Raw genomic sequence first — 26,587 nt, 5'->3', positions numbered from 1 at the left:
TTGTTTCCAAAAAATATCATTCCCTCATACAACACTGCAAATCAAAAAGCAATATATTTAATACAACTGGAAAGTCATTTTTTTGCAAAATCGTGAAGCCCTAGCCTCTATTAAATCACAATATATTAATATTCATTTCAGGCTACAGCGCCAGGTTTGAAACTAAGGCAGGATGCTGGGTAAAAACTCCTAACTACCACTGAGTCAGAGTGCACACAGTGATCTTTGATGTGTGCCTAAATCAGACATGTTTGATAACCACAAGGTGTCATCCACGGGTGAGATCCTGCTGAGCATGTTTGCCGCGAGGGATGAAATGTAATGTGTGGCTTATTTTATTTTTTCACACTATGGCCATTTTTGTGTTGCCACGCCATACTGTGATCTGCAGAAATCCAACAGTGAGCATTCCCCTGAGAAACCCCATGTGGAATTTGGGTCAGCAGTGCAAAAAAGATGGAGGAGAAGGATATGGGTCTGTTTGAAGGAGCATCCACAAACCTCACAACACCATAAATCCTCCTGGATTCATGTCTTCCTTTTTAATGTGTGTGAGGCACTCTGTGTGATACAAGTAGCAGAATATTATGTCAATAACAATATTCGAAAATGTGAAAGAGTGGAATATGTCAATCTGATTCCCTGAGAGGACGGGACAGATGCAATTTGTACGTGTTTCTCTCCACAGGGATTAAGTGGTTGTCTCTGATCAGGCATGTCAAGGGGCACCTCTTTGGTCCTTACATGTAGCACAATGCTTAGAAGTGTGTTTTGCATGATAGATCCACATGCAAACGAAGCTGGTGTGTGTTGCTAATTTAGGACTTTTTCTCTTCTTTCTCTCTTTTCCTGATTCACAGCAGTCCAGAGAAAACCAGGTGAGTCTCAAGAAAGAGTAGTGATGTGAAATGGTACCAAATGTTGTTCATTTCTTTTATAAGTGTCATCTAAAATATATTTATGCATTAAAGGCAGGCAGAAATGTACAAGTAATCCAGTTGTGTAATTTCTAATTGACATGTATTCAGTTAACAACCTGCAGAGCTACTTGATATTCACATACTGTGCTGCTCTCTTTATTAGTCATTTGTCTGTTTCTAGAGAAAGCTTTTTACATGCACTTGGGAAAGCTTTGACTTTTAGTGTGATGATTTAGCCATGGTTTGCCATTACAGCAAAGCATGCATAATGACAATACAACTGCAGTATTGGTGTGTTATTCTGAACATTTTCTCTCTGTGCCTCTCTGAAATTCTCTCCTCAAGGCCTCGCACACCTGAAGGCAGAGCAAGGTATTCTGTCCTTATGGTTGTTTTTGTTTTTGTTGACTCGCTGCCTGGCTTGGTCTTGTGGCTTTATTTGACGCTATGTGCCTTCGCTACCTGTCCGTGTGCATTTGTGTGTTGCAATACTCCCATTGTTGCTGCAGAGAAGTGGGAGGGTTTGTGTGCGTTGCATGGCATGTTCCTCACCTCACCTTCGTCTCTCTTTAGGCGTCTCCTCACCCTCGTTTCACCCAGGTTTCTGTGTATTACATAATTTTGTACTGTTCCACAGCTAACATGCAGTGACACACTCCACTGTTCCAGCTCGACCTCTGCAGCGACAGAGTAGGGGAGGGGGGGGGAGGATGAGAAGCAGGAGGGAGGATAAGGAAATCACTGCAATGAGGGGAGACAGCTTAGAGGAAGAATAATGGGAGATATAGAGGAACAAAAAGTGTCACAGTACGGTAAGGTATATGTGGACAGCTTAGTATCCCTAGGAGTTATATCATATTGGGCAATATTTACACCCTGTGCCAACATACACAAGCAGTGTTGTAAAGGATGAAGTAGGGCTGCTTGATTATGGCACAAATCATAATCTCGATTATTTGGGTCAATAATTGATATCACGATTATTAAAAACAATTATCCATTTACTTTGAAAACATCCATTTATTGAAAAAAGAAATTTGAACAGTATGTTTTTAACAGTTGATTACCCTGAACTTTTAGTGTAATTCAACTGAAAAACCAATAAAAAAAATAATAAAAAAAAATAATAATAAAAGAAAAAAGAAAATAAATAAATAATCGTTTTATTTCGATTACGTTGTTTTCGTAATCGTTGCAAGCCAAAATCGTAATTGAGATCAAAATACGATTAATTGAGCAGCCCTAGGATGAAGGCATTTAGAAGGTTTGAGGGATTGATGCAAGCCCCCAAGAAGTGATGTTGGGCCTAAAAAGACCCTCCTATTGAGTAACATTAGGTAGGCGACGTCTGTAAGCCAGCCTATCAACTTCATATTACAAACACTTGCCTTTATTAAAAAAATTCTAAAAGTGATCAAATGTGCTAGAAGCCAAATCTAGAGATCACTGGCTTTGACAGAGCAAATTGGAGGCGGGGCTTAAGGAAAATGCAAGAACTCATGCTCTATTGGCCAAGATTTTTTGTACGCAAAACTGAGCAACTTTCATTGGAATGAACCCGGGCCCCCCCTCCACCTCTGGATGCACTTATATTTATTAATCCAGGTATAGATAGACACAACAGCATTTATTTTATATCGTTACCATTTTGCCCGGTAATTGTTCAATTTGTTTAATTTTCGAACTTGACTAACCTTAAACCGTCTTGACAGTGCTGACCTCTTGATTAGGGTTCCACATTTTAGAAAGCTATTTTATTAGCTTTGGTTTAAACCTTTTTCCTCATGACCTTATATTGCCTCCTCTGAATACCAAGCAAGGTCAAATGAGCCTTTCTCTTAGTGCCAACAAAACTAGCCACGACCAATAGTGGCCTCACTTTCAAAGACTCACCAAGCATCACATCCCTCTCCTCTTAAAGGTGGTGCTTTGCCTCTTTCTGGTGTGACCTTAGATAAAGATGAGGAAATGAGCTGTAAACTGTCAATTGTAAGTTGTGTGCTGCTTGCTTACTCTTCTTCCATTTCTCTACCATTTGCATGATTGTCAACATTTTGCATGAAAGTGTCATTTAGCAGTGTCTGGTAGTATAACAATAGCTTATCCCCACTTTTTGCTGTCTTTCTCTTGGTGCTCTGCGCGGGATGACACTTCCCTCTTTTACCCTCCTCGGATCCTTTCACCTCTCCGAAAACCTGTAGGTAGAAACAAAGGTACAGCAATCCCTATTTCCCCCTTTCTGTTCTCTTACCTGCGCTGCAGGAGCAGTGTGTGTGTGTGTATGTGTGTTAAACTTGCGCTTGTGCTGCCACTGGTTAATCATTCATTATGTGTGTTCATTAAATGTGTGCATATGCTCGTCTGCGTGTTCGAGAGGGAAAGCTGAAATGAGGGGGACTCGGGTGCTTTCCAGCTAGCGCCCACACGTACTGTTGCATGAAGGATGAGCGATTGAGCGGAGATGAAAAATAAATACGGTGTCATAGCTGGAGACTAAGTGATTATCGCTTGATTATCAGTGTTATTTGTTTAACACAAAGAAATGAGAGTGAAGTGGATAGATTATTCATCGTCTCTGCAAACTGTGAATATGAATGTGAAGATACATGGTGTTGTGTGTACACATACAAGCATATGTGTGTGTGTGTGTGTCCAAGTGCTTAATTGGATGTGACGGTTCTGTGTCTGCTGAAAAGGAGCTGATTGGTGAATTTGACCCGACATTTGGCTTCATTTGAATGAGGTCATAGCAGTGGCCTTTGTGTATTGCAATCGTGCAGAGAATGGCCTCATTATTCATTTATCAAAGCCATGCGATACAGTGTGTAGTAGTTGTGTGTGTGGTCATGCTGGTTGTATGTGTGTCAGCTGGATGGAGGAAAAATGTGAATTATGATCACCCGTTTTGATTGGTATCAGTTTAATTGACTGAAACGTGAACACAATGTGACTTGGTGTGTGTGTGTGTGTGTGTGTGTTGCCTGCGTTAACTGATGGGACTGTTTTCTTAGCCCCGCCCCCTTCGTTAATGTTCTATGTAAAAAATAATGCTGTTTTCAATGACAAGAAGGCAGATTTACTACTCAAAATTGTAGGAGGTTTTGTTTTTGGTTCGGGTATTTGTTGTCTCACTATTTTGGAAAACGACTGGCTTGATTTTATGAAATTTGGCGTTAGACTCTAGCATGGTGCAAAAAATAACCCATTATATATTGGAGCGGTCAGAATCACAGGGCGCATACACATATTATTTGTTGTGATAGGGCATTTGGCGTTGTCAGGAGGTTTCTGCTCTCTTAGTGCCCTTCTGGTTTTAAATAAGCAATCGTTCATTTTACTCTCTGAAATGACAACTGTTCTTGGCAGATTTTATCAGCGCAAGTTAATTAAGCATTAAACATTAGCTGCTGCATATGAGTGAAAAACTGTCTCTGGCTCAGATTTTTATGTTTGCAAATGACTAGTCCTTTTTCAAATGAGTCGTGTAACTGGGGACTTAATTATGTACTTGATGGCTTCATACATGGTATGACTGAAGAGAAAGCTGTTTCAGACACAAACTGACGTAGTTTCATGTGATCCATTCACTTGGAAGTCATTCTGGGTTACCATGGTAGGTTGTAAGATAGTAAGCCGGACATGCTAACGTGCCCTCCAAATCATCCCTCATGAACCCCAACTCTTCACGTGAGGAAACCCAAAGCTTGACAGGTTTGCCTTATTGAGGTTTCTGAAACTGTTATTGGACAATTTCTCAGCGACTTTTGACTTAAATGTGATGTGAGTTACCTGTCTTCAATACTCTGAACAATTGGCTCTGTAAAAGACCTTGCACTGTATAAAGCATGTGAATGGGGTTAAATCAAAAACAGAATCCCCTTGCTCTTCATCTGCATATGAGGTAGTAGGCCGATCAGTGTGTAGTCAGCAGTCCCAGGGTGACGCCATAGAGTGGTGCAGTGACGAGTCCTAAAACCCGGAAGTGAGTTAGCATTTTACCACTACCAGTTCCCTCGTCTCAGAGTCGATGGGATTTCTCCATAGGATTTTGGAAAATAGCTGGAAATAAGGTCTGTGGTTGACACTAATTTAAGAGACAGATCACGTTTTGTTCTACGACATTAAATACATCAGCAGTGACCCCACTGGTGATTTTTGAAGAGTTTACGTGTCTGAAAAACGATGGTTGTTAACAAGTGGCTGAATAGGACTACAGAAGTTGTCGAGGCCGTTGTACGTCATTACACCGAACACGTAAACACTCCTGCTAAGTTTCCCCTGTTCTGCTTGAAAGCAAGTACCTGCACTCTTGCAAACTGTTAAAACAAAAGTTGGGTAGACGTGACAAAACGTGCTTTTATCAAACAGCTTCGTTTTCCACAGACCTTATTTCGAGCTATTTTCCAAAATCCTATGGAGAAATCCAATTGCTTTTTTGTCGAGGGAACCCATACACAGCTTACTTCCGGGTAAATACGTCATCCCTGCACCACTCTATTGTTTGCACTGTTGCATAAGCACAGCTCTGTCCTTTTTTGTGTAGAGTCCATTGGGGTTTCCTCTGGGTGTTCCAGTTTCCTCTAACTGTCCAAGGACAAGCAAATCAGAGGACTGGGGACACCTATGGGGAATACCCATTAGTGTAAGTGTGAATGATTGTCTCTATACCTGTATTAAAACACGACGATCATCCCTGAGAAGGGACAATTGCTTTATTGCTGAGCTACAGCCAGCCTTATTGGCTGTGGCTCAACAATAAAGCAATTAACAGTCTTTTACCAATATTATAAATTCTCGTCGGGTCAGTGGTTCGATCTTCAGCCACTAGCATCACCTTGGTCAAGATACTGAACTCCCAAAGACATGTCCAGTTAAAGAGTGATTCTAAAAGACAAATTCATGTAACCACTAAGGCAATATTCAGGTTTCATACATTTGAACATGACTTTTGTATTGAGGAACACTTTCAATCATGATGTTTCAAATAAGATTGCCTTCAGCAGGTCCCTTTGCTATTAGATTCATGTCTGTGTCTATTTTCTGTAAATGGCACGGTGGTCAGAGGGCACAGGAAGTGGAACAGACTTGAGAATAGACCTGAGAAGAGAGACTGAATAGAGTTGAGGACGGGGCTGAAGGCAAAATAGAGAGAGACAGGCAGAAGAAGAAGGATACATTGCTGCAGATGTAGGGTTACTGTTGCGAGGTCATGTATATCTGATGAGAAATATGGAGCACATTGTCACTCCTGTACTCAAATCTGGGGCTGATGCCCGCACGAGCCCACAGGCATTAGTCGAGAAAGTTTCAGTCCCTCGCAGTCGGCCAGGCCCCCCGATTGTTCTTGGCTCAGAGAGGCTACTTTTTTTGATGCATAGCTTTGATGAAAAGTAGCAAACTTTTTATACACCATGGCAGTGGACCGAGGACTGTGGTCTAGATAGCAACATTGCTCCAGTTGGAAACTTTCTACATCTAAACCTGCAGATATGTACAGTTTATTAGACCCTTTTATTAGACGTATTTTCGTGATAACTTGTTCAGATAGTTGCAAATTGAGCAATTTTATTAACTGAATATTGCCTATTCTTTGCTTTGGGGAAGAATAATACAGCAACAGATGACAAGGCAGTCTTTATGTGAAGTAAATGTAGTGAGACAATACAAAAAAAAAACATTTACAGATGACAATGTGATCATCTGTGTAATCCTGATAATTAGATCTGATCACAGAGGCTTGTAATTATGTGTACTATCATTGTGTTAAGAATTGATGTACGCATATAGTTCCGTGAAAGCAGTGGAAGACATGAGCTGTTGAATGAACCCCATCCAGACGTGATGTATTGTGTGGATCATATTCCAGGTTTCCAGTATCACGTTGAAAACAAGGCTCATTTTCTTCTCTGCGTTGAACTATGCAATATAAACACATTCCCAGTATTCCCTTGTTGGTACAGTAAGTGTGGTAGTGTGGGTGGTTATTAGCATATTCAAAATTACCTTTGTACAAATATTTTATTCAAAGCAATTAACTAAGCTTTCCACGACTACGACTGTCTTCCACAGCAATTCCATTTGTTGTTAGCGTTGGTCAAACAAAGAAGTAAAACAATGTCTTACCACGATGCACAAATCATAAAAAGCCCATGTTGCTCACTGACTGTGACATCATTACTTTCTCCCAAATGTCCAATCATTGATGTGCTTCCCTTGGACAGCTGGATCAGGGAAGGACAATTTAGCCCAAGGTCAAAGATGATCGTTTCAATCTACAGCCTCTGGGTCTTGCTGCCAGCATCACCAAGTAGCTTTAATCTGAGCACACAAACATCCAAGACAAAGAGTCGACATATTGGTTGTACCATGTCCAATAATGAAAGTCAGTACCATACAAGAATGCTTCCGTCCCTATATTAGCACGTTACCCTAGGTACCCAAAGTGTTTCTCTATTCTAACGAAACAGCTTGGACTCCGGGGTTGACAGAGAAACAGAAATGCAGTTACTTTGGACATAACTTGGCATTGGGGGGTGAGTCCACTTTAGAGAGCAGTTAGAGTGTGAGGGAGGGAGGACATGAGGGAGGGGAGTGAGGAGTTCTGCCTGAGTCTAATCCCCCCTGCATGAAGGCTTAGGACTGAGAACTTACTCTCTACTTCTGGAGTCACTCTCCCTAATTATCCCCTCAAAGTGCTGCAGCAAAGTTCACAGAGAGAATTTGTGTTGCTTTCTGCCTCGGTCACACTCTTTCTGTCCCCCCCCCCCCCCCCCCCCCCCCCCCCTTTCTCTCACTATATATACACTGTATATTCTCCCCTATTCTCTCTCAGTGGCCCGTCCTGCCTTTGTCGAACCCTATTCATCTCTGTCTGCCTCAGTATTCCAGTTTTTCTTACTTTCTCCCCATTTCTCTTTCTTGTGTTTCTTCAGTTCTGTGGACATCGTGAGCCTCACATCACAGTCAGGCTCATGCTGGTGCTTACTGCCTGTCCACAGATACTGCCAGGCTTCAGCGGGATTTATGTGCAGCTTCGTCCATCCTCCTCTGAGTCTTTCCCTTAGATCGCTGGACATTGCCAGTACTAAAGAAGAGTTATTGCAATGACTTTTTAGCACTTTTCATTGTGTTTACACAAGTTGAAGACTGTTGTCTCCTCTCTGTAATAGTGATTGCTCATATATTATTTAGACTTAATAACAGAAAGTTTTATTCGCAAGAAAGATACAAGTTCCAACAGAACAAATACACCGCAGTTTGTTTTTAAGAGCGTAAAGTAGTGACACATTATTTGGGGAGCAATTTAATTAAACTGGCTCCTTTCAATAGAGCTGTTATGTGTCAAAAGTTGGAAATCAGCTAATGGCATATAATGATGAGTTCCAACCCCTTATGACGCCTGTTTTGAAGAAAGTCTGAATTGCACTTTGGTGACTCATTGAATCATTTGCATTCTTTTGATGACTGTTTGAACAAAAGAAGATTGCAATTATTGCTATTTGTCATTTATTTGACTCAGTGGTGCATGTGCAACAACGAAAGTGAACACCACCAATTGTATTCATCAACGTCTGCTAATAGGTCTTTGGGGCGTATAACTGACATTTGAAAACACTTTTTGATTAAGTCTGATGAATGTCCTCAAATGAGATACATAGGGTCATTGCTTGCTGGAGAGGAAGACAATAAGTCTGTCGTTTTGGAGAAAGACGAAAGCTAAGAAGACCACTGACTCATCTTGGATTTAGGCTACCAGATGAATGCTAGGTTAGCCCCTGCTAGCATAAGAAACCCAACATCTATAACCAATCTGTTATTGGTCTAGTTGCATGGTGGGTAACGAAGAGTGCAGGTTTTGAATAGAGAGAGGAGAATGCATTGAATACAAAATATTTGTCTCTGTAGCATCGGTCTTTAATTAATTGTTCCCACATAGTCTTAGGTCGCATTCACACCAGCCTTTTATAGTCCGGTTGAATCGAACCCTGGTGCGTTTAGCCGCTTGGTGCGGTTCGTTTGGGTCGGTGTGAACACAGTCCGAGACCTCTTAAAGTGGACCTATCATGCTATATTTGAATAATATAGTGTAGGACCATAACTATATAAGGCATATTTATACTTTAAAAAAAAAAAATACCAAACAGATCATGCATTTTAGCCATGCCTCATTTTGCTCAATTTGACATTTTTTAGCTCTGTTTTTGTAAGGGCAGATTCAGTGAGAACAGCACCACCTACAGGCCTGGCATATGTACTACAGCGTCTCCAGCGCTTTCGAACGGCAATGGCCGTGGCTGTCTCCTCCTGATTGGTGGAGTTGGCCCAATAGCCGTAGCGCCACTTTCCTGACGTCAGGACAGTGTTCAAATCTGGATCAGTTTTTATCAGATCCGTTGCAGCCCCTTTTTTAGAGATTTGGGTATGGAGGAAAATAGAGAGGGTTGTGTTTTCTGACACTTGGTGAGTTCCCTGGAACACCGGGGACACATATTCATGTATAAAAGACGTACAAAAAGTGCATTTTGCATGATAGGTCCCCTTTAAGTGAACTAAACAACCGGACTCTGGTCCGCTAAAATAGGTGGTCTCGGACCGCTGGCTAGTGAACTCTGGAGCGGTTCATCGCTGGTGTTTAAAGTTTATAGTCTGTTTGAATTTTGCCTGTGAACGCAAACCGAACCTTCTGAAAAATGAAACAATGTAACAAACTGTGGTCTGGTGCGCACCAGAGAAGCGGACTATTAGGTGTGAATGCACCCTTACTATCCAAGTGCCCTACATATTTATTTTTAGCTTATCAATTCTGTCCAGATTTAGCTTTTTACAAGAAAATAAATGTTCTCCACCTGGTAGAGTATTTCAATTTCAATCAGCCCACATTCATTGTAATAGCTATATTCCATAGTCTATTGCTGACAGTTGTAAAGAATATTGATGCTAATGGGAACACTTCTGGGGGTATCCCAAAATGTTTTTTTTGTCTACATAAGTGAATTGTTTTCTGACAAAATTCACAGTTAATGTACTTCGCAAAAGAATAGAATAATACTCAAATGTCTCACCATCACTTCAAGCATCTCCAGTATGTAGTTATTACCCTACTGACCCATGACTGCATGTTGCGAAATGAAGCATTTGTCCTTCATTATCTTTTTTTGTAAAGCATGCCATAGGGCCAGGCAGTGGGTGTCATCAGGGGTTAGGATTGTTTTTTCTCGATGCGTTGTTACAGGGAGGGGAATGGGGGATGGAAACGGGTTTTCCTGTTACGCCTCAGACATTGGATTTCAGAGCACCAGCTGGCACTTTCTGGCCTTGGCACGCGTCGGTGGTGTTGTTGATAAACGACTATTAATGGCCAGACGCTCACCCTGGAATCGAGTTTAACTTTGCCTCTCCTCATTACTCCGTCTGAAACTACAACACAATGCTGGAGGTGGATTTCAAAGTTGCTAAAAGATTGAGGTCAAATTGAATTCGGCCGTGACCGGCTGCTACACAAGCAGGCAGAGCTGTGAATACCTCACCTGTGGGGTTCCCAATTGTTTCTGAAAGTATGCTCATTGGCTGGGGTAACAAAGAAATCTATGGCTGCCAGGGCCTAAATTGTTCAGAATTGTAACAAGCAATTGTGCCTGTGGTTCAAAGCTGAATTATTATTAAGGAATGAAGTAGATTTTGCCTTTGGTTTATTGAGTCCGAGGGAGGTATCGATTGTTTCTTCTCTATTCATTTCTGTAGCATGTTGATTTCTCTGCTTGGATCTATCTCTTTGCTGTGTCATTTCCTCCATTTAGATCACATAATTGACTGTCATGATACATTCTGCTCTACCTTCCTCCGATGGGCTGAGATTTACACAGCATTGTTGGCTACAATTCTCAATTCTCACACAAACAAACCGATGCCAACCTGCTTGTTGCTTATCTTTTCCTTCTTCTCTCTCTCTCTCTTGGCCTTGTGCTCTCCTCTCCCTCTGCTCTCTCTATCTCTCTGCCGCTGACCTCTGGGATCAACCGAGCAAAACTGATTCCCACTTTTTCACGGATCATGAGTGCGTCAGCGGTTACGCAACAGGGAGAGGGAAGGAGAGAGAGGGAGGGAACATGTGAATATGTAACCGGCATATTTGTCCATCTTTATTTGCATTGCTGCTGATGACCAAAAGTAAAACGCATTCAGTCATGCCATTTCCTCGACAAAATACTTATTATGTTTGCATGAAATATTCATCAAATTATCTTTATTGGATTTGTTGCAGAAAGGGATGCAAACTTAAACATTCCTACCTCCACGCTTTGTTGGAATTAAATGTGAATCATTTTATGGCTAACGAGTCAGGACACCTGCCGCAAATGAGCCCCATTTCAAGTAGAATCAGTCAAAATTAGACATCACAATCCAATCAGATGATTCACACGAGGAGTAGTATACTGAGAGACCACAGAAGGCTGAAAACTCAGGAACGCCGTGTATTGTTTGCGGAGTGCCTGAGACCTTATGAGTAGGATTTATGCAAAGAACTAGGTTAAGATGTGGCTTGAAGGGCTGTATTGTGAGAGTCTAAGTATGAGCGCAAGAAGGCTTAGGAATAAGTGGGAGTGTCTGTGTTTGTGTGTGTGTGTGTGTGTGTGTGTGTGTGTGTGTGTGTGTGTGTGTGTGTGTTTTTGCAGAGGGGTGACATGTGTAGATGTGATGGCTGCAGCCATGCAGAGATGTTCACACCAGGGAGAGAGTAAACAAACATGGCAGCAGAATGGTAAGAAATGCAGCCAGCACTGTTGGAGCACACTCTCTTGGCCTTTCTCTCTCCTAGTTTCTCCCTCCATTTGTTACCTCTGTCATTGAGATTCATTTTTTTAAGTTCTGTTTTTTTGCCTGTGGTCTGGTAGAACATTTTTCTCCAGTAAGACATATGAGAATACCGCTACATTGTTTTTGATGTCAGCTTTTAACTGCAAAGTACAGACGCACTTTTGGTTTCCTTTGATCCTTTCATTTATCCTCCTTGATCTAATAGCTACAACGGTGAAGTGATACAAATGTTTTTAAGGCCGACCCAGGATTTAGCATTGCTTCCTCAACAAAAAGCAATGGGATTTTTTTGTCTGTGGATTTCAGAGAATTGCAAAAAATAAGATCTTTAACAAACAAGCATTTATGATTCTAACATGTTTTGTTCAACATTTCCACATTTGTGCGTTTTCTTTCAGCGTAACTAAAATCGCCAAAAATAACAAGCTAACCTAAGGCTATAAACAAACTGTCACGGTCACATCAACGTTGCTAAGCTAAAGGTGGCTTATGTTTGGCGACGTTAATAAGATTAATTTAGTCATTGTTAACAACCTCTGATTTTATGAAGAAACAATATTATTTAAGGCATTTAAACAAAAATAGATAAATACAAATGTGACTTCTAGATGAGAAAACTGGTAAAAGTGGTAAAATGTTAACTCACTTCTGGGTTTTTGTATTCATTCCTTCACCTGTGTAGGCCATGGTTGCCAAAAATGTTCTCTTTACTATCATATTATGTCCTTGAAATGTCTTTTTAAATTGTTATTTTTCACTTTAAATTTCCCTGCAAATGTTCGCACAATCCCTTGAGGTGTGTCAATAGTGTGGTGTTATACATTCACAAAAAGACCATCCCCTGCCGAGGCAATTTATCCCTGATGTCGTTTTTGCTCCTTTGCTCGTATAAGCCAAACAAAATGAAAACAAGCTTAAAACGTATTAGTATTTTGTTCAAATGGTTTGTGGTTGCTATGTTATGAAAATCTTTTTGAACATTTGACATATGGTTGTGGCTTTTACATTTCTAAATTCTAGTAAGTAGTTTCTACAGCTCTTTTCTAGTCTTAGCGACCACTCAAAGTGCTTTACTACTCAATCCAGCAATCTGCCAAATGTACAAACACATTCACACACAGGTGGCAGAAGATAAAAGGTGCCACCTGCTCCTGAGTAGTGATAAACATTCACACTCACACTAATGCCTTTTTCCGCCCCCCCATCAATGGCATGGAAACCTTTAAAAAGCTTTCACATCCATGGAGTCCGACATCACTTAGCAACATATATTCCAGCATTATTTCCACCTTGTGAACACTTATGTGTTTAGTAGTATGACAACTACTCCAACATTCGGTCGCAAAAAGGTATTTCATCTTAGTTCTTTCCCCTGTGAACTATGATGAAGGCAGAGAGTACTTATGAACACAAAATAATCCGAGTTTATGGAAAATGGCCATGACTTCTGAGTTATAGAGTAAGTGATATAAAATGTTCAAAAAGGTGAAAGTAAGAGTCATTCTTCAAACACTTTTGTGAGGTGAGAATGAAAACCTTTCAGGGCGCCCCATTTGAGGGAAATAAATATTCTAGGAGCCTTGATAATAATACATGGCTTTTCATCCTGAGAACGGGAAGAAATATAAGTATGGTGAGGACCTTTTGTCTTTTTAATGCGAGTTAGAACAATACATATTGATCATTTCCTAATCAGATCTTATTTGGGTTCATCTTGGATTTTTCCTCATATTTATACAAGTTTTTTAACCAAATATCCCCAGGCGTTGCGTAAAAGAGGAACGTAGTGGATGCTAAAATAGAAATATTCAGGCAATTAGCATTCCCTGTGCAAACATCCATGTTCGTACTTTAATTTGCCGCAGAAAGGACTATAATTGGGAGTATCAGCGAGGTAACTCCAGTGATGTGCACAAAAGAGACATCGTGCCCTCAATTAACCAGCGAGTTGAGATGTCTAACGCAGTCACGTGACTTAAAGGAGACCCGGCATATGGTTAGTTCTAATCAAAATGAAAGAGAGTCTCTGACCCTGACCCCTGCGCCTCACAGTGAGACATGGTTGGAGCTACGTAGCAGGCGAACGCCCTTGCTTTGGCTCAGCCATTATGCAGATGATATGCTAATGAAGTCATCCGCTTTGGTTCTGCTCAGGGTGCGCTGCACTGAGGGAAGATAATCAAGCGCTGATCAGCACCCACTGCTACACTCGCTGTGTGTGTGTGTGTGTGTTTGTGTGTGTTGCACATATCCAGCCATGTGTGCAATCGTGTGCTGGTTGGCTTCCGGAAAGAGAATGTTTAGCTGCACATGGATGTTCATGTGGCGGTCTGTAATTATGTTTGGTTATTTTATGCGCTTGACTAGGGCTGCACAGTGAATAGACGTTTTAACAAAATGAGTTTGGTACAGATACTCTTAGATAATCATTTTAATATGTTGTTCAATGATCAATCCCTTGAACATCGTGAATCACATCGCAATTGCAAAATCAGTCAAAAAGAATTGCAATTTGTTTTTACCAGATGGATTAAAAGGAGGATTAGAATGAGCAATGGAACCAAGGACTTAAATTTTTTCAAATATTGTTCTTTTTTATTTATACATGATGTGCTCATGCAGTCAAACTTGACAACTAGATAAACAGTTTGTGACTAAATCAAACTATACCATACTAATCCTGTCTCTTATATTCCTATATTATATCTTATAATCTGCTAAATGTATAACATTCCTAATAGCCGTAGCCTTTTAGTGCTAATTATCAAGCTAACATGCTAACATGCTGAAAAAGGACTGTTAACATTTTCATTTTGAGTGTGTCAGCATGCTCTCGTTAGCATTTAGCTTGAAGTTAAATTGTTTTTAAAGTCACAGAGCTTAATATATCTCGCAGCAATGTTTTCCATTATAGCTTCCTGAGAGAACCAATAACACGTTTTACAGCATCAGGACATTAAGATATATAGGACTGAATCATACTATACTACTCATGTCTCTTTTATGTTAGCTAGCAGTGACTTTCATTATTCTAATGATTTCTGTACTTCCTGATGTAGCTTTCTTCTGTTTCTCCTTCCTCTGCTAGCATCACCTTTACATTTCTCCCCATCTGTCCTCTCTTTCATCCCCCTGTCCTTTGTGTCCCGCTCATTCTCTTGTCCCTCCTCACCCTTACCAATTAGTCACACGGTTACCTCCCCCGTTAGCCTTTATTATTTGGATTTGATCAGACAGTCATCAGTTCGCTTTGAGCCTCCCCATCCTTCCCTCCCTCCCTCCCTCTCTCCATCTTTTGTAGATGTAATGTAAATCATGATTAAATCATCTGTCCCTCCTTTTTTCACTCTCTTTCTTGATCTCCTACTCCCACTTTCAATTCCCCCCCAGTTCAGTTGAAGTTCAGAGCTGTTTAGTAACACTCCTCCCCCGCCCTCCATATGCACTACCTGTCCTTTTCCCAATCCAATGTAGTCCTAGCCCTGACCCTGCCTCAAGCCCTAGGTAAACAAAACAGAATTTCCGTCTTTTATCTCTTTTTTTATTTGATATCTAAATTCAAACGTATCAGAGCAGATTATTGAATGAACTTTCCTCTCAAAGCATCGCAGCACATCCATTAACCCCCCTTGCCTCCGCGCCTGACTTGGGATCCTCTGAGAAACTCACAGAAGCATTTCAAAGTGTTTGATCCTCTTCTTACCATTCATTGTGTGTTGCTCAAATGAACACATGCCCCGCTCTTGCACACTCTGACAGGTCTGCATGCGACAATAATTAGTCGTGTAATTGGCTGATCATTTGCCTGGGAAATATGCTGAGCTATCCCCGTTTTTTTAGTAGATCCTGACAGGTGCAAAGTCTTTGTGTGCGTCTTTTCATTTCCAAAGATGACACGCTGTGGGAATTCTCAGTGATTACAAACTTAATGTCTGATCACAGACCATTAGATTCATTAAAGCACACTTGGAGGGATTGATTCAATTTAAATCCGTAATTATTTTTGCCTCTTTGCAAGAAGGTTGCATGTTACAATTACAGCTGCGTGGTTTTCTTTTCCTGATCAAGAGTGAGCTGTGTCGTTATTGTATGTGTTTGCTGGTGTGTTTTTTGCTCGAGGATAAGAACAAAAATTAAAGTGGTTTCAGAACCCTCTTATCCACCAAATATCGATTTTCATACTCGTCATGGGGTAAAATGCCTAGCACCACTTGAGTTCTAATTGAAGAAGGTAAACAATTGTTCTAGCAATATCCCTTAAAATGAAGATCTGGGGAGTTTGTCAGATTTTTCTATCTTGAGCACCACCTTGAGATTTATATTTTTGGATGGAGTGCAATATCCTATCAGCCAAAACACAACATTAGCATTAGCCACCTGCCAAGTGCTGGTGCAATGTGCAAGTGGTACATTTCACTCAGCAGCCAGAAAAGGATAATAATCTTCTATTGAATGGCTGGTTAAAAACAATTAGCAATCACTAGCCGTAAGGCTGGCGCAGTAAAAACTTAATTTTGCACTTTTGTTGACAGATATTAGATTGATTATAACGACTTTCGATACACTATCTTTCACCTTTTATGATGAATTAAATTCACTTTGTTAATCCCTTAACACACATTGGAGTGCCATATTCAGATATCATTTTGAAAGCTGTTTATGACCAAATACCCACAAAACTAATAACATTCCCATAAGCATCAGTTTGCTTAATGCAAGTGTTAGCATGCTTAATGCTAAATTAAGATTGTAAACATGGTCAATCTGCAAAATTTGACCAGTTGGACAGTTTTGTTGTGAGGATCGTAGCATACTCGCGTTAGCATTTACCTCAAAGTTCCCTCGTTCTTTAAATCACAGTGCTTAACATTCCCATCTGCATCGGCAGCACTTTGCTTAATGCTAATAAGCAAATGTTAGCATGCTAACATGCTAAATTACAATGGTAAACATGGTCAGTCTGCTAACTAGCTGCAATTTCACAGTTTCGTTGTGAGGGTCTTAACATGTTGTGTTAGCATTAAGCTCAAAGCTGCATCATTTTTAAATCCACAGCACTAACCTTCTTTAACAGCAATGTTTTCCACTATTACTCCCCTTTAAACACAGCCAATAAAGCCATGACTCTTATTACTGTTGTCACCTCTAGCTGGTACAGATTCCTTCTCTACCCTCCTGAATGGTTCACTGCCCATACATGCAACATTGACCATTTAGAGGTCTTACGTATATGAGTGTAAACCACAGCCACTGAGGGCTCATTCTTTTGAGTAATCAATATCTCCTTCAAGCATGACACCACCACTATGCACCCAAGCATCAAGTGGGGCAGTGGAGAGGGATGATGGCCGCCGCGGGCTTGTGATTTTGTAAAGAGGGTAAGCCGCGTGTGTCCGGAGAAAAATGAGAGGCTAAAAGTAGTCGATGGAGTCGTGCAGGGAATACTTTCCTCTTGCAGCCCCCACTGGTTGAAACATTTGAGAGCGGTTCTGACCTTCTGCCGACCTGCGCCGCGCTACCAGCTAATGACGCATCCGTGCGCGCAGGCGTGTGGACTTGTCAAAGTACGATCACCCGTGTCCTTGAACATGTTTGGCAGGGCGACGTATTTCTCTGCGCATGTCCCTGTGTGATTGAGTGAATGCCTTCCTGAATTATAGAGCATGTTTGCTTTTGAACAGATCAGCAGAAGAGGTGATGCCACAGTCAATGTCACAGCCTTCATGCATAATTGCTCCACTTTGTCATTGCCAAAGGCTGGGGAGAGCCACATCTGATTGCGTCCCCCATCTTTCTCCCCGTCCTCCGCTGTCTTTTCCTCACTCCCCCCTTTCAGTCTTTATTCTCATTAGACTCATTAACTTATCCCGCGGAGACAGATAGAGCGAGACAGACGAAGAGAGAGCATATTGAATGTACTGGAGGCAAATGGAGCGGTGAAACGAAGATTTGTGTTAGAGCTTTTTCCCACATTGATGAGCCTCGGATAGAGATATATCTCAGTGTAAAACCAAGAGTAGATTCTTCAAGCTTAACATGGCTTCCCGTAAAGGGTCACGTCTGACACCATATCTGGAAAACAGACCTGTCGTATAACTGCACCACTATTTGGATGCCCTACCTGTTGATGTGTGTGTGAGTGTGACTGATGGAGGAAAGAAGACACTGAGCAGTAGACAGCTTACCCTATCCGTGTTGCAGAGAGGTCAGTCCGTTAGCCGCTGACTCACCGTCGGAGGCTGGTTAAAAATTCATTGGAAAATACAGTTTGGAGAGCAGTGCAACTTTTTGGACAGAAATTGGAATGACGTTTTTTGGCAGGTGCTTCTATTTGTAGCTATATATATAATTTTGCTCACATCAAGTATAACTTATCTCAGAATATTATTTTTGTATTGACTAAACGTTGAGCATTTCATCTTATATTTGTGATTTTGCTGATGCAAAACCAACCCAATATGACCCAATGGTCATTTGAGCAGTTGGTTACTACTATAACTATTTATGCTGCTACTATTTCAGCAGTATTTTCAGTTGACAAATTACATTAACAACATCTGCAGTAATTATTTTTCACCATGCACTAATTCTCACTTTCCTGTTGATCTTAAATTAAATGTGGGCTTGTGTGTGTGCGCAGCTTTATTGGTTGTGTGCCTGCTGCCCCGGTGCTGAAAGGCCGACAGTGAGTGAAGTTGCGGTGTCTCATGGTTAAATGATGGGCCTTTTTCGGGCACTCGGAGGGCTTTGAAACACTAAGTAATTGGTTTTCCTGGCAGAATGGGGCCACGGCTGTAGCTCAGGGCCAGAGTGAGCTCTTCTGTAGCTCAGGTCTTGTCAGGGACACTAGCTTGCTAAACCTTGGGTAGAGGCTTTCAAACTATAGGCATAGGAAATGGAAATGTTCTGCACACATATTACTCTTGAATATTTGGACAAATCTGTTTAATGAGAAGTACTGAATGCTTGCATGTTTTTATTTAAACCAATGTGGGCATAATGGCTTTGAATCACATTTGACATCTACAGTTTTACCTTCCAATAGAACTTAAGCATCAAGATCAGTTACCAAACTCCAATTCAACTTTACAATCAAGACAATCATGTTTGTCCTTCTCACTTTTAAAGTTTCATTTTGATTCAAATATCTCAAAATAGTGTAATATGCGTGTCCAGCATCCAACGGAATATTGATGTATACAACTTGGTCAGCTAGAGGAATATCTATTAAAAACAATCAAATGAACTAAGGAAGTTCCACCAAGTTTATTGAGACCTTTTGCCCCAGGTTTTTGCCTCTCAGTCAAAAAGATAGTTGGGCCCATTACAATACCCTTCATTTGATGACCTTGTGCCCAAAAGTACTTTTTCCCTTTGACTTACGTCAGGAAAGAGGCATCTGTAAATCAGCGGATAATTGTACATCAACTTCCCAGAAGGAACACTTCAAGTCATTGTTTGAATCGCTATATCCTAAAAGTGGTCAAATCCATTAAAAGCCATATTCAGAGTGATATCCCTTGAAGACTCCTCATCCCAATGGATGGGAAAGATTTGGGTAATTTAAACCTGGCACTCAAACTATTGTGCTTTTTTCTCCTCTGAGCAACTTTCAAACTAACTAACGGGGGGCCCTGCTTCCAACACTGAATCCACTATTCTATTTTTACTTAAACTCCACATGCGACCTGAAATGACATAACTAGAAAATCCAACAAATCCATTGGATCACAATTGTCGCTTTAGCTTGTCTAGAAGTGCTCTAAATAAGATGCTTCAAAGTAAGGCTGTTTTCTGAAACGCTGGATTGCGCAACCCCAAATGAACTTTACTGTATTCAAAATGCTGTCGCCAACACATTTCTTAACATAGTGTATATGATATTCAACTGTAAATCAGACGAATCCATTGATATTGATCTCAAGATAGCTTGCCTGGAAGAAAAAAAAAAGTTGATTAAAAGGAAATGGAAAATCCAACAAATCAGTTGCTTCACAAATTGTCCCCCTAGCTCGTCTAGAACCTGCAGACACCTCTCAGGGCTTAAGGAAAATAAGAACACCTCATTTGCATGTTAATTGGTTTAAAGGAAATAATATATTATTTGTATCCAAAAGAAGCTTTGGTTGAATATTTTTACATTTTTCATTGTAAACTAAATTAAAGTGCTTTTATTTATTTCAACATGTATTTTTAAGCTTGATTAAATCATTAAATCATGATCTCTTATGTTACATGTAAAATCAGTCAGTGCACTATGGGCCTTAGTATAGCAAGGGAATTACACAGTAACGTCATAAATGTGATTGTGTGTGTGTGTGTGGAGAATATCATTTATGTGCAGGGAACATGAATTCCCACGCATGTACACAGTCTGCCCATTCACTCATTGTTTGGCCCTGAAAAGTCTCCGTCCAGCTTTCTCCTCTATATTTCACTGTAATAAACACACACTGTACTCACACAGGTCTCTTGGCATATCAATAACCCCATATTTGTGTGTGTGTGTACACATGCATGTTATATGTGCTTGTTTTTGTTCGGCCACAGAGGAACTGGCTGGTTGCTGCCAATGTTCTGCTGGCCTCAGGCTCAGGAAGGCTTTATATATGTTGGCCTACATGCCACTTACTCTTCTGGGAGACTGTCGAGAGCTCATTTTTAAGATGTGGCTGTGACTGGGGAATAAACTGTATCACTTCTCATTCCTTGAATATAATCATCTTGATTGTTTTTCCTGTCCTTATGTCTCCTCTCCTCCCACATCTCTGCTTTTCCTTTTTTGTAATGAATCCCCTCTCATTTCTTTTAGCCATACTCAATAGTCATATTGTGCATGAGGTCTCCATAATCCACCAAATGTGCTGCAAAACGCGCTCTCGTGTTTTATTTCTGAACAAAAGTTCACTGTTCACTATAAAATATAATATGTGAGGTTGTTGTTTCCAAGCAGTTTCATTTGACATTTGAAATTGATAAAACTCAGGCATCACACAAACAATTCAAACAAAATACCAAAAGTTCCAAATAACTAAATATTGTTGTGAATGTGTTAAAGGGGCCCAGTTTTGCTAATTTCAGGTTCATATTTGTATTTTGTGGCATGTAATGTTCAAAAAGCTCTTTCTTTTTCTCATACTGCCTGTGCTGCAGCACGTCTTTTCACCCTCTGTCTGAAACCTGAGCCCAGTCTGCTCTGATTGGTTAGCTGGCCAGCTCTGTTGTGATTGGTCAACCGCTTAGAGATATACCGCCCCTTAGCCCCAAGGACAATGGGTGTTTCTCAATGTCGAGGAAGGCTGCTCCAAAGCCACTATTTCAAGGATACTACGTCATCGAGTGCCGCCGAAGGACTGTTCCAATGTCCAGCATACTTGCAATTCTACCGAGCCCGGCGTACTTCGTTGCGGGAAATTTCGAGGCTGCACATGTGTTGCGCACGGACCAATTTCCAAAATGTTTGGTGGAAAATGTAAGGCGGGGCCTCTCATATGGCGCACACCTGCACACTTGCTAGCCTGTTCCATTCTTCGTTTTCCGAGGCTAGGAGGTATTCTTGCCTCGCTTCTTAAGGAACTCACTCGGAGGTACGAGCAAGCCTCCTCGACATTGAGAAACACCCAATGTGTTGGAGTGCTAGCCAATCGAAGTGCAAGTCTTTCTAATGCGGCTTTCACACCAGCGCTTTTCCCTTTCTAGCTCCTAGCGAGAGCTTTTCTGGTTGAGCTCCGGTTTCCCTTTTCAGCTCCCGCTCTGTTCACACTGCCCAGAGCTGCCGCTGCTGCGTCATGACGTCACAGTTTACGTCGCTGATTTTCTCCCACAACAACAACGGGCCGGGGACTGCGTCGGGTCGATGATCGTGTTGCTTTTAATCATACGAAGCCAGATTAAATTAAATAACGACTTCTCCAACCTTATACTTTTCTCCAGAGTGCCGTGGTTCATTGTTTATTAATGTGTTTCAGCGGCATTTACCGACCGCTGCAGTGCTGCCTGCTCTTCCACGGGAGTTTATTCTCCCGTTAGCTCCGGGTTAGCTCACACGGCTCTAAAGTATTCACTGTCTGACTGTCACACAAGCAGCTGATACATATCCCCAGTTCCCCTTAAGTGAATGTGTGTCAGTCTGAATTGACGCTGTTTGGCATCACAACGCTGTTATGAAAGTTTCTCTGGTATAACATGGGTGATGTTAGCATAGCAACCGAAGCTAAACTGACTACTTGCTAAGCCGTTTTCTACAGGCCCATTTTACCGGCGTATTTTTCATTATGATTCTACTTGTGATAGTCGGACATGACAACCTGTACAGCCCATGTATCTCCACAATGATCAATAACAGCGAACGGATGGTCAAAGTAAGGTTTCCTGCACGCCTCGACGTAAGAGACGTAAGCGACGCTGCGTCATAGCTCCGAAGCTCTTGCCTCTGGACCGACAATTTTTTGGAGCTGGAAGTGAACCGCATTCCGGAGCTATGACGCGCCGCCGCTGCGGTGTGAACAGGAAAAACCGGCGCTTTTCCAGCTCCAGCTCCGAGCAGGAGCTGGAGCTGGAAAAGCGCCGGTGTGAAAGGGGCAATAGTGATCTCACTATGTTACGGAAGTAAACAAGGGAGTTTCAGGCATGCAGGGAGTGTGTGGGAGAGAAACTCCCTCTGGAGGGAACTTTGGGATGTTAGCCTTTGCAGACCACAAAAACCTACAGGAGAGGGAAAACCCCAAAAAGCATAATAAGGCCTCTTTAACTATTCAAAAGATATCAATAGTTCAATAATTTATGAACACATTGCAGGGATTATAATGTCTTAGAAAATAACAGACTATTTTACAGTTAAGAATGAATATAATTAAAGTAGTCCGGATCCAAAAGAGTATAGTTTTATCGTGATTTAAATACACAATGTGATTTGGCACACTAGTCCCTTGAGACAGATGATTGCTGTGCATTTACCATCAATGTGTGGCAAAAAGGTTCCTAATGAAGCTGAATATTCAATAACGTTGACATTAATTCATGTTCTATATATTAATTCAGCAGACATATTTCATATATTTACTTAGTGGGCCAGATTTCAGAGTAGAATTGAACAGAAAGGAAGTCCTCCTGTTGCTGCAAGTCACCTTCAAATCTGTGACAGAGCGGCGAGCCGTGAGGACTGACCTCCGTGACCTCGGTTACCTCTGGCACACAAAACTAGATGTGACTACTTTCTCAACCAAGTGTTTGTGTATTCTCCTCCAGAACTTAAAAAAAAAGTTTCTTTGATCGGTTTAAGGGCTTGTGTGCTGATGGGATCGCTGTGAGGATGCCTGTTGATGCAGCCTTTTGCATCAGTGAAAGGACTTGCAGAAATCGCATGGGATCAGAAAGCTAGAGATTCTTAGTACTGAGTGTCATTTAAGTACTTTATTACATGACATATTCTCTTCATTTTCACTGTTAGTGTCTAGTTTTAAGGTTTCAAAACGTGCATTCCAACTTGTCTATGAAGGAGTGTTGATATATGTTTAAGGCATTGGCGGGGGACATACTGAGAATGCATAACAGGATATAAATGATGACGAGAATCTGCAGTATGAACTGGTCCAAGGCAGTTTAGAGCTTTACATTTACAGTGCATCCGGAAAGTATTCATACCCCTTCACTTTTCCACATTTTGTTATGTTACAGCCATATTTCAAAATTGATTAAATGAATTTGTTTTCTCAACATTCTAGACACAATACCCCATAATGAAATGTGCATTTTTTTTAAAATAATTTTTGCAACTGAATTAAAGCTCACATATCACATGTGCATAAGTATTCACACCCTTTACTCAATACATTGTTGAAGCACCTTTGGCAGCAATTACAGCCTCAAGTCTTCTGAGTATGATGCTACACTCTTGGCACACCTATCTTTGGGCAGTTTCTCCCATTCTTCTTTGCAGATCGTCTCAAGCTCCATCAGGTTGGATGGGGAGCGTCGGTGCACAGCCATTTTCAGATCTCTCCAGAGATGTTCAATCGGGGTCAAGTCTGGGCTCTGGCTGGGCCACTCAAGGACATTCACAGACTTGTCCTAAAACCACTCCTTTGTTATCGTGGCTGTGTGCTTAGGGTCGTTGTCCTGTTGAAAGGTGAACCTTCGCCCCAGTCTGAGGTCCAGAGCGCTCTGGAGCAGGTTTTCATCACAGATCTCCCTGTACATTGCTGCATTCATCTTTCCCTTTATCCTGACTAGTCTCCCAGTTCCTGCCGCTGAAAAACCTCTCCACAGCATGATGCTGCACCACCATGCTTCACTGTAGGGATGGTGTTGGCCAGGTCTGGTTTCCTCCAGACATGATGCTTGGCATTCAGGCCAAAGAGATCTATTTTGGTTTCATCAGACCAGACTATTTGTTTTTCTCATGGTCTGAGAGTCCTCTAGGTGCTCCATGTGGGCTTTCATGTGCCTTTTACTGAGGAGTGGCTTCCTTCTGGCCACTCTACCATAAAGGCCTGATTGGTGGAGTGCTGCAGAGATGGTTGTCCTTCTGGAAGGTTCTCCCATCTCCACAGAGGAACACTGGAGCTCTATCAGAGTGACCATCGGGTTCTTGGTCAACTCTCTGACTAAGGCCCTTCTCCCCCGATGCACAGTTTGGTTTGGGCGGCTAGCTCTAGAAAGAGCCCTGGTGGTTTCAAACATCTTCCATTTGCAAATGATGGAGACCACTGTGCTCGTTGGGACCTTCAATGCTGCAGACATTTTTCTGTACCCTTCCCCAGATCTCTGCCTTGATACAATCCTGCCTCTGAGGTCTACAGTCAACTCCTTGGACCTCATGACTTGGTTTGTGCTCTGATATGCACTGTCAACTGTGTGACCTCATATAGACAGGTGTGTTCCTTTCCAAGTCATGTCCAATCTATTTAATTTACCACAGGTGGACTCCAGTCAAGTTATAGAAACATTTCAAGGATGATCAGTGGAAACAGGATGCACTTGAGCTCAATGTTCAGTGTCATAGCAAAGGGTGTTAATGCTTATGTGATATTTCATTTGACTATTTTTAACACCTTTGCAAATAATTCTTTAAAAACGTTGTCATTATGGGGTATTGTGTGTGGAATATTGAGAAACAAAATGAATTTAATCAATTTTGAAATAAGGCTGTAACATAACAAAATGTGAAAAAAGTGAAGGGGTATGAATACTTTGCATATACGGATGCACTGTATATGAAGGCATGTGAATAATGTATCACAGTAGTCTGTTTGATATAAACTAGGTCCCTGCGTCGTTCCGGGTCAGTATATGTTTCTTAAATGGAAGCAAAACCAAAGGGTTTCCTCATGAGCTCGACATACTTCAGTTTTTCTTCAAAGTGCAACATAACATGCTTTCAAGTACAATTCTGCTGAAATGTGTCCTGCATTGCCAAGCATTGATGTCATGAATCTGTTTGACCACAGATCAACAGCCAATTCAATTTCCCGAGCACTTTGATACTGCCTCCCGGGATGATTTTGTGGAGTTTGCTGGGACAGGGCTTGGGACATCTTCTATTTGGAGTGTTCAGTAGCTCTCTGCCAGGCTCTGGATTTTGTGAAACTTTTCACAGTGGAAAGAGAAATAGGAGGCCCCTGGCGATGTATGGGACCATGCTGTCAGTTTAGCTTGACGCCTGTCAGATGGCACACATTTAGAGGACAGTGTGGTGGGTGGAGTTTCTACCAAAAGCTGCCTGCTTTACTCCTGACCATAAACCAAACAGCCATTTCAATACCAATGCATACATACTGTATTAGCCGGAACAGAAATTCTAATTAAATTCAAAGTGGCTATTTGCAATATGCATCATAATGTGTCTGTGTGCCTTTAAATTCCCATGGGACAGCTAGTGTCAAAGTAATAGATACAATCTATGATTACAAAATAAATAAAACGTTTAAATAAATATCAAAAATAAATTCTAAGAAAATGGTACCATGTTCATTTGTTTAAGATTTTTGAAATACTTAATGGAAGCCTTAAATATAATGCATGTAAAGTCATATTGACTTGTTTGTTGACATATTAATTATATTATATATGCATATGATTGTATAATTAGCTGTTTTAATACAATTCAACTCTTTTCCCCAGTATTTGTTATTCAAATTAAAATAATGACTTCCAAAAAGTTATTTATGTTTATTAATTGAAAAAAAGGCAAAAATGCCTATTAAAAATAATGCATTTAAAGTGTTTTTGGATTTTGAAATGTGTTTTGACGTATTTACTTCGTTTAACATCAGAGGACATTTGTTTTCCCATTTGAATGCAGGTCAAAAATGTAATTGTTATTTTGTGGCCTTCATTTCAAAGCTGAATTGAGCACGATCCAATAACGTTGTTTGCAGGTTATTCTCAGCGGTGCAGCACAGCATGTACATAATCAAATGTTGCCGTTTTACAAATGCTAAATTTGTATTTTTCTTTATACCCTTCCAATTTCTCTCTGTCTGGTTTTCCCTCCATACCTACCCTTTTTATTTCCAGTTCCCCACTGTGTGCCTGGTTGTAATTGAGTCATTTTCTCTGTGTTGGCGCACTGTCTCCGGCAGGCAGCTGTATCAAGGTGACCTCACGCTATTGTCTGGGCCTCTGTGTTTTGTCTCGCTAGCTCGCCAACATAATCACTGCCTTTCAAGCTATGTAATGGGTCATCTGTGGCAGTGAGACATCATTTCTGACCCTGGTTACCTTACTTCACAGTTGGAAATGTGAGCGAAAAAGGCATGAAGGGACGGCAACAAATGTAGCGATGTAATACTGCAATACCTTTCCCTTTCTGACCTTTCTTCATTCTTACATCCCTCTCCCTCAGCGCTCAC

The 26,587-nt window shown here is 41.1% G+C and overlaps 1 protein-coding gene across 2 annotated transcripts in view; it reads left to right on the top strand.

Moving 5' to 3' along the window:
• Positions 1–26,587, top strand: part of LOC117498559 (neurexin-3b-like) — a 314,909-nt gene that overhangs the window by 5,970 nt on the left and 282,352 nt on the right. For both annotated transcript variants that reach the window (XM_034150741.1, XM_034150742.1), the window contains exons 2-4: positions 861–878; positions 1,266–1,292; positions 3,122–3,133. In XM_034150741.1, coding sequence (XP_034006632.1) covers positions 861–878; positions 1,266–1,292; positions 3,122–3,133 — 57 coding nt within the window. The remainder of the gene's footprint in view (positions 1–860; positions 879–1,265; positions 1,293–3,121; positions 3,134–26,587) is intronic.

This window comes from Trematomus bernacchii, unplaced genomic scaffold (genome assembly GCF_902827165.1).
Source record: "Trematomus bernacchii unplaced genomic scaffold, fTreBer1.1, whole genome shotgun sequence".
In the NCBI taxonomy this organism is placed as follows: domain Eukaryota; kingdom Metazoa; phylum Chordata; class Actinopteri; order Perciformes; family Nototheniidae; genus Trematomus; species Trematomus bernacchii.
The sequence above is the reverse complement of the archived record's forward strand: the minus strand, read 5'-3'. Positions and strand labels throughout refer to the sequence as shown.